The following is a 7,938-nucleotide window of genomic DNA, read 5'->3' on the forward strand; positions in this document are numbered from 1 at the left end:
TTTAGGTGTGTTAAAGAGAAGTTATAGGTAGCTATTGTCTTTCATAGTTAAAGTATGGCATCAAGGTGATGGAATATATTTTGTTTTCAGCAGGTCTTTTTTTTTTTTTTTTTTTTTTTTTTTTTTTTTTTTTTTTTTGACGTTTGTATCTTGAGCTTGAGTAGTTGGTTCTTGCTGATATGTACTAATTCAGACCTTTTCATAAAAAGGATGGGAAGAGAAGGTAGTGCTTTGCTTAAAGACCTTGGTATTGAAATTTAGTGTTTATCCAGGAGTTTTACTATTTGTATTGCAGAAAATTAAACTCAAGGACTCATCCATGCTAGGCAGATTACCACAGAATTTGGGCTCTAGCTCTTATCCCGTAGAATTAAGCCTAAAATGACCTTTATGGTTGTTAGGCTGTCTTGTAATGTCTTGGTGCCATTGTTTTCTTCTGCTTCAAGTTTGGTAACATCAGGTATTTGTTTTTTCAAGGTAGTAAGGAGCGTGTTTGAGCTGAGTTGTAAACTAGGGTCACAGTTTTGTTATTTGTAAGATGAGGAACCTACACTAACTGATCTCTAGTCGTTCTGTGATAGTGGTAAAAACTATGATCAGTTGTTCTTGTCTATTTATTGTCCAAGAAGGTGTTTTGTTGTCTCCTCCTCTGTGACTCCGCAGTGTTGGAGAGTGAATACAGGGCCTACACATGGTTTAGGCCAGGGCTCTCTACCAGCCAGCTACATCTCCAGCCCTGTATTCAACCTTGGTCAGAGAAACCCTTTAGTAACCAAATCTAGCAAGAAAAATGGTCAGCTAAAATGTAGTCTAATAATTAACTGAAGGTGTTACATGATCACTTTCAAAACTGAAGTTTCCTTGGAAAGAAAGGGAAAGAAATGTTTACTCACTGAAAAATACCAAGGTTTTGGCAGAAAAAAATTGGCATTTAAGTTGAAATTATTAAGGAAGAAAATTAAAAGTTAATGCCCAAATATTTGCATAGACATTTATTAGTATGAAAGGAAGCGTGTATCTAGTTGATTATAAGTTCATTATAAACACATTTCTTTAAGAGGGAAAGTTAGAACTTTAGTTGTTTAATTGTTAAAGTTCTCTCTTGTAGCAGTTATATACTGCAATTTTTCTTATTTTTCTTATAATTATCATGTGATAATTTTAATTACCAATATTCTGCAGGCTGACCTTTAGATGTATATATAGGAAAAGTAGTGTGAACATGGAAACACTGTTTGCATTTGTGATATCATACTTTATTCGGGCTCTGCTTGGTTAATAGTGCCCTCTTTGAGAAGTCATCACTGACCTGGGATGACAGCTCACATGGGATGGCCTTTGCTGCTAGGATTACATCTTCATATTCAATACTGATCAATACTTTCCTGAAAGCCTTTTGAATAACTAAGGGAACAGAAATGAGTATTAACTTCAGTAACACTTTTTCTGTAGAAACAAATCATTGTGGACCCCTTGAGCTTCAGCGAGGAGCGCTTTAGGCCTTCACTGGAGGAGCGCCTGGAAAGCATTATTAGTGGAGCTGCCCTGATGGCTGACTCGTCTTGCACACGTGATGACCGGCGTGAGCGCATTGTGGCCGAGTGTAATGCTGTCCGCCAGGCTCTACAGGACCTGCTCTCAGAGTACATGGGCAATGTAAGTGCCAGAACCTCTCTTGGAACTAAGATGGCTGAGGATTTTTTTTTTTTAACAACTGATGGTACCCCCTCATGTTCATTCATTCATTCATTCATTCATTCATTCATTGTGTGGGTGCTTTATCTGCATGGGGTACTGGGGAGATGTCTCAGTTGGTAAAGTCTTGCCATACAAGCATGAGGACTTGAATTCAGGGCTTTAGCTTCTTTTTTGCTAAGCAATATGGTGCTTGCCTATAATCCCAGAACTGGTGGAGGAAGGTGGATAGGTCTTGGCCAGCGAGTCAAGCCAAGTCTTTGAACTCCTGGCTCAGTAAACCTGTCTAAAAAGATAATATGGAAAACAACTGAGGAAGACACTAGAGGCTTCCACACACACATGCACATGTGTGCACATGTACATAAGAAAAAATATCAGAAAGGAAACAGTATTATAAAATTTGCTGTTCGGCTCTTTTTGACCATAGAAAACACCATGTCTGTTGGTTTTTCTCTTTATGTGCCTTGTTCTTCTCCTTCCTTTATATTCTGCCACTCAATGATTTAGTTCTAGCTTAAGTTTACTGTAATTTAGACTGGGTACCTAGTATTTTGCTGTTCTTAGGAAAGAATAAATAAATAGAAGTATCTTAAAGGATTCTGTTCCTAACACCGGGCTGGCTGCCCCATGCTGACACTACTTTGCTTTGTGTAGATAACAGTAGATCGGAATCTTGGCTGTGGCATGCTGAGTATGAATGACCTCATCTTTAAGCACTGTGTATAGTGAAGATATTGTTACGGTGTACAATAGAAAACTATTTCATTAACTATGAATATATTTAATATTTTTAAAAATAAAAGTATTTTAAAGGGTGAAACAATCAAACAAATTAGTTTTTCCTAATGGCTTTAATTTTTTTGTTTTGCTTATATAATTAATACTTTTCCAAATAAAGATATTGATTTTTTGTTTTACTTTTTTTCTCATGTTCTTTGCTACACATCTTGTTTTTCTCACTTACATGCCTTTATAAGTGAAAGGGTAATGGTGAGCCATGATTGTGTTTCTAGGGTGGAAGATGAATGCCTTTCTGTTTTTACTTAATTCAACCATATTGTGAAGTTAGCGAGGCATGTTATTTTAAGTCATTGTTATGTTTGAATTGTAGGTGGTCTACCTAAGAAAAATGAGATTAGAAGTTAAGTAGAAAGTGGTTGAGTTACAGTGGAAATATGGGATGCATTAAAAATGCTTATCAGCCGGGCAGTGGTGGCACACACCTTTAATACCAGCACTTGGGAGGCAGAGGCAGGTTCGAGGCCAGCCTGGTCTACAGAGTGAGTTCCAGGACCGCCAGGGCTACACAGAAACCCTGTCTCGAAAATACAAAAAAAAAAAAAAATCTTATCTATGCTTAAATATTAAAAAATATGAAAGTATATAGGTTGAGGGGTATTTGATAATGTGTGAACCATGAACCAGAGTGTATATATAGATCATCTGCTGTTGTGTGTAGTGCTGAAAATCATGGAGAAGTATGTGGTCGTCATTAGGAAGCAACTTTGAATATATTCTAGTCCAATTATGACAATCATAGAGCTTTCTAAACAGTCTATAAAGTAGCTCTTGAATTATGGGATTGCTCAGACTCTCTACCTAGTCATCTTGGCCATGAGTAATTTGATTTCTTCCTTGGTTGACGTGTAAGTAGTATTACTTTCCCTTCATGTCATGAATATAGGAAAATGTATGAACATTTATACAGCAAGTATATGGTGAGTATATAATGTAGTATACTCTTATGTGTATACTAGGATAATACTTGATGTTTAGGCTGAAATTTAAGTATTGTAGTGGGGGTCATGAAAGAACTTTTCTTGAGATTCAAATTGGGAAGTGGTCTGTGGGTATGTTTTTTTTGAAGGTAAAACTTTTTATGTATTTCTTTTCATCAATTCACATAACGAGAAAGGGACCAATCTTGTCCAGAATTAATAGAAACCCAGGAGCAATGGTCCACATGCTCTACAGGCAGTTGAATCTCCATAAATTCCATGCTAGCTGGGGATACATAGTGAGACCCTGTCTTAAAATTAATGGAGTTATGGTTGAAGAGAAGGCCCAGTGTTTTAAGAGTGTTTTCTACTCTTCCCAGAAGACCCAAGTTCAGTTTCTAATTCCTATGTTGGGTAGCTCAAAACCACATGTAACTCCAGTCTGATGCCCTCTTCTTACCTTTGAAGGCATTGCATAAACCCACATACAGATATTTTAAGATCGCTTCATCCATGTATCCATCCATCCATCCATCATCTATCTAAATTTTAAATGGTGGAGATGAGGTGTTGGTACATGCCTTTAATCTTGGCACTTGGGAGGAGGAAACAAGTGGATCTCATATCTAGCCCAGGAGAGTCAGGCCTGTATAGTGAGACCTTCAAACAAACAAACAAACAAGTAAAATCTTTAAAAATCAGGAATTAATGTAGTCAAGCTAAAAGGGAAGGCAGTGGAATACATCAGAAGAATGGAAAAAAAGTCCAAAGAACCATAAGCAACCAGACAAAGGCTTTTGCTTATGAAACATCTGGAAACATTTCAACCCCCCAATAACAATCAGTTTAACTGGCCAGTTTTGTATTAACATATGTCACATGCAAAGCAATGTCTTGAGCCTTATGTAAGAGGAGGTATGAGACTCTGATTTCTCCATTTTGGAAGAGAAAGGTTGTCTATAAGGGGTTGCTGAGGATGTCATTAGAGGTACATTAAAAATTTTATAGGAATAGGGGCCTGGGGAAATGACTCACTGGTTAAAACGGCACGGGCTGCTCTTGCTGAGGATCCAGATTTGATTTCCAGCACATACATAGTAGCTAATAACCATCTGTAACTCCACTTCCAGAAGATCTGACATTGTCTTCTGGCCTCTGGGACACCTGGCATACATGGTGCACAGACAGATGTGCAGGGAGAATTCAAACACATACGGCACACATAAAATAGTAAAAGAATGAATGATTAACCTCAGCACTCTCATAAGAAAACTTTATAGGAATTGCATGATGTTGAGAGTTGTGCCCCTCAAGCATTGTACAGTTCAGAGCACTTTCTGCTCTTGCAGACAACCCAGGAGTTGTCCATCACTCCCCCCATTTCTTTACTAATTTTAAGCTTGCTTGATTTTTCTCCATTTCTTTCTTTGGCTTTCTATGTAGTACATTGCTCATTTTGTTACTGAAGTTTCCAGCTTTTCCGGGTCTCTTGCTGAAGGCCATTGAGCATTGTACCACCAGTTATTATCTCCTCAGTGCTTGCAGTTTTGCACCTAATTGTATACTTCCGTGAATTGTTACTTGTGATTCTTTTATTTGTGTAGGTTTTAAACTTTTGGAAGACTAGCTAGGCGTTGAAGCTCATACCTTTATCTCAGCACTCAGGAAGCAGAGGCTGGCAGAGGCAGGTGGATCTCTGAGACCAGCCTGGTCTACAAAGCTAGTTCCAAGACAGCAAGGGCTGTTAGACAGAGATCCTGTCTCAAAAAATAAAACCAAACCCACCAAACAAACAAAAAACCCAAACAAACAACAACAAAAAACTTTGGCAGACTAAACGTTTTTTTTGTTTATGGTCTGTATAAGGGTAGAAGTGCTCAGTAGAAGTGTGCTTAATGAATTCAGGATGACTTGGGAGAATGAGTAAAACAAACAATTTTGGATATTCATGGAACTAAGAATAGTTAGTAAGGAGGACGGGGAGACCCTCAATCTCACCCTTACAGATCTTGCATTTATGTGTGTCTGTGTGTGTCTACTTCCTGAATGTCAGTATTCTGAAGTAAGTAGTTAGTAAAAGTGATATCTTGCAACAGAATGAGGTCAAATTTAATTACCTAGGTGAAAACCAGATTTCCTAATTAAAGGCTCTAAGGACAAGGAGGCCAGCAGCCTTAGTGCTCCTGTTTGGTTCAAGGTTTGAAGAAGTGGAAGGCTAAATAGTCTTGTCTTTAGTTCACTTACTCTAGAGGCTATCAATGATGTTGATGTAAAAGCTGACCCTCCTTAACAATGAAATGCCACAGATGCATGACAGCAGAAAGGACTAGAATGCATCCTTGTGGCTTTTCAAATGTCTGCTCAGTTACATTGAAATGAAATCTGGCAATTGTGGTTCAATTTATTTTGCTTCTGGTCTGTCAGTCTAAAGTGGCACTGGTATGGAGGTTCTAGAGAAAGAAAAACAGCTTTGGATGAGTGTCATAATCTTTGAGGGTTTCAAAGTAAGTGGATTGAAAGTAATTAAGCCGGGTATGGCTGTGTGTGCTTGTAATCAGTCTTAGCACTCAGAGGAAGACTGAGTTGGAGACCCATCCAGGCTATATTGTAAAACCCTGTCTCAAAGGAGCAAAAGAATTTTTTATACCTTAAATCTTGGTTCTGTATATAAATAAGCACAAAATGCACGTCTAAGTAGAATTTACAGTGTGTTGTGAGGTTGGTTTAACACAAAGAACGTGTTTAGGATATAAAGGATACTCAGTTTTTGTAATGACATCCATTTTGTTTTGTCTTCAATAGTCTTATGACTGGTCATGTGACAGGAGTGAGGGCTTGTAAAATTGGTGAGAACAAAGCTTGATGCTGTCAGCTTACATAGCTCTAGGTTTGTGGTCTTTCTTATGTTTGCCATTCATCATATAGCCATAGAGTACTTGAAATGTGACAGGTGATATTTTATGTAAACTGAACACTAGATTTCAAATATTTTGCAGAAAAGCATGTAAGGTAGTTTATTGATAAACACCAAAATAAATAAAATCTCTTGAAGTTTTATTTTTACAAAACTGCAGGTGAGATGTAATGTGTGAGAGAAGAATAAAAACAAGTTTTATTTTTACTTGTTCTTTATTGATCTTGAACGATAGAAAGTTTAAAAGTTTATGCATGGTATATGATTCTAACTTGAATATTATTTCTGTTGCATAATTGTAATTGAATAACCAACCAGCTAAGGTGGGTGGATGTCCAGAATGATACAGTAATCATACATAATAGCCATTGTACCTTATATTTATTTCCTTATGCTTAGAATTGTAGTTTTAGGTTACAGTTTAGCCTATGTTAGTAAGGGCATGTTTCTTTGTATGTGTGTTTGCCTGTCTGCCTGTCTCTCTTCCTTCTCCTTTGTGTTTAATTTGTTTCACCATATGTTGCCCAAGCTGGCCTCCAACGTAGGCCATCTTCCTACCTCCACCTCCCAGAGTAGTATTGGGATTACAGATGTGTGCTACCACTGTGCCCAGCTAAGATGTTTCTTAAGGATAGTTTTGTGTGTGTGTGTGTGTGTATTACAAATGTTTTGTTTTTATATATGTCTGTACCATATATGTGCCTTGCAATCTCAGGTTAGATGAGGGCTCAAGGATGACCCCTTTGAACTGGAGTTAAGAATGGTTGTGAGCCATGATGTGAGCTGGGAATTGAACCTCTGTAAGAACAAGTGCTCTTGGCTCTGAGGTATCTTTCCAGCTCCTCTAAGGATACATTTTATCTTTGTGTTTTCATATGTGTGTGTGTGTGTGTGTATGAAATATATATACATATACATATATATATATATATATATATATATAATTTTATATGTCTGAGTGTTGTACCTGCATGTATTTCTTTATATTGCCTGTGTCCCTGGTACCTGTGGAGGTCAGCAAGAGGGCATCAGATCTTGTAGAACTGGAGTTATAAGCCACAATGTAAGTGATAGGAATTAATTCCATCCTCTGAAAGAGAAACAAATGTTTTCAACTGGTGAGCAGCACTCTCTGGTCCCTATTTGTTTTTGTTCTAAAACATTGATCATGGTTAGTTGTAAGATCTCAAAAGAACAACACAGTAACTGGTCATGTTTTTTAATTGAACTGTATATATATTGAGGTACCTTCATTATGCTAAGGCAGACCATTACTCAATTTGTTGCTAGTTTGGTGTGGAGTGCATGACTGTAATGCAGTTAATAGTTTGTATTATAGTAAGGGGCAATAATCAGTTTAGATATCAGTCCCTTCTCAGCTTTGCAGATTTTTTTTTAAAAAGATTTATTTATTATATGTAAGTACACTGTAGCTGTCTTCAGATGCACCAGAAGAGGGCGTCAGATCTCATTATGGGTGGTTGTGATACACCATGTGGTTGCTGGGATTTGAACTCTGGACCTTTGGAAGAGCAGACAGTGCTCTTTTTTTTTTTTTAAACTTTTATTGCATTATGATGAGAAAAGTTACATGATTTCAATTTATCT

The 7,938-nt window shown here is 37.3% G+C and overlaps 1 protein-coding gene across 1 annotated transcript in view; it reads left to right on the forward strand.

Annotated features, from left to right (window-relative positions):
- Ctnna1 (catenin alpha 1) overlaps window positions 1–7,938 on the forward strand; it is a 137,823-nt gene that overhangs the window by 60,328 nt on the left and 69,557 nt on the right. The window contains exon 7 of the mRNA XM_031365346.1: window positions 1,453–1,656. Within this exon, the coding sequence (XP_031221206.1) occupies window positions 1,453–1,656 (204 nt within the window). The remainder of the gene's footprint in view (window positions 1–1,452; window positions 1,657–7,938) is intronic.

This window comes from Mastomys coucha, unplaced genomic scaffold (genome assembly GCF_008632895.1).
Source record: "Mastomys coucha isolate ucsf_1 unplaced genomic scaffold, UCSF_Mcou_1 pScaffold13, whole genome shotgun sequence".
Lineage (NCBI taxonomy): Eukaryota > Metazoa > Chordata > Mammalia > Rodentia > Muridae > Mastomys > Mastomys coucha.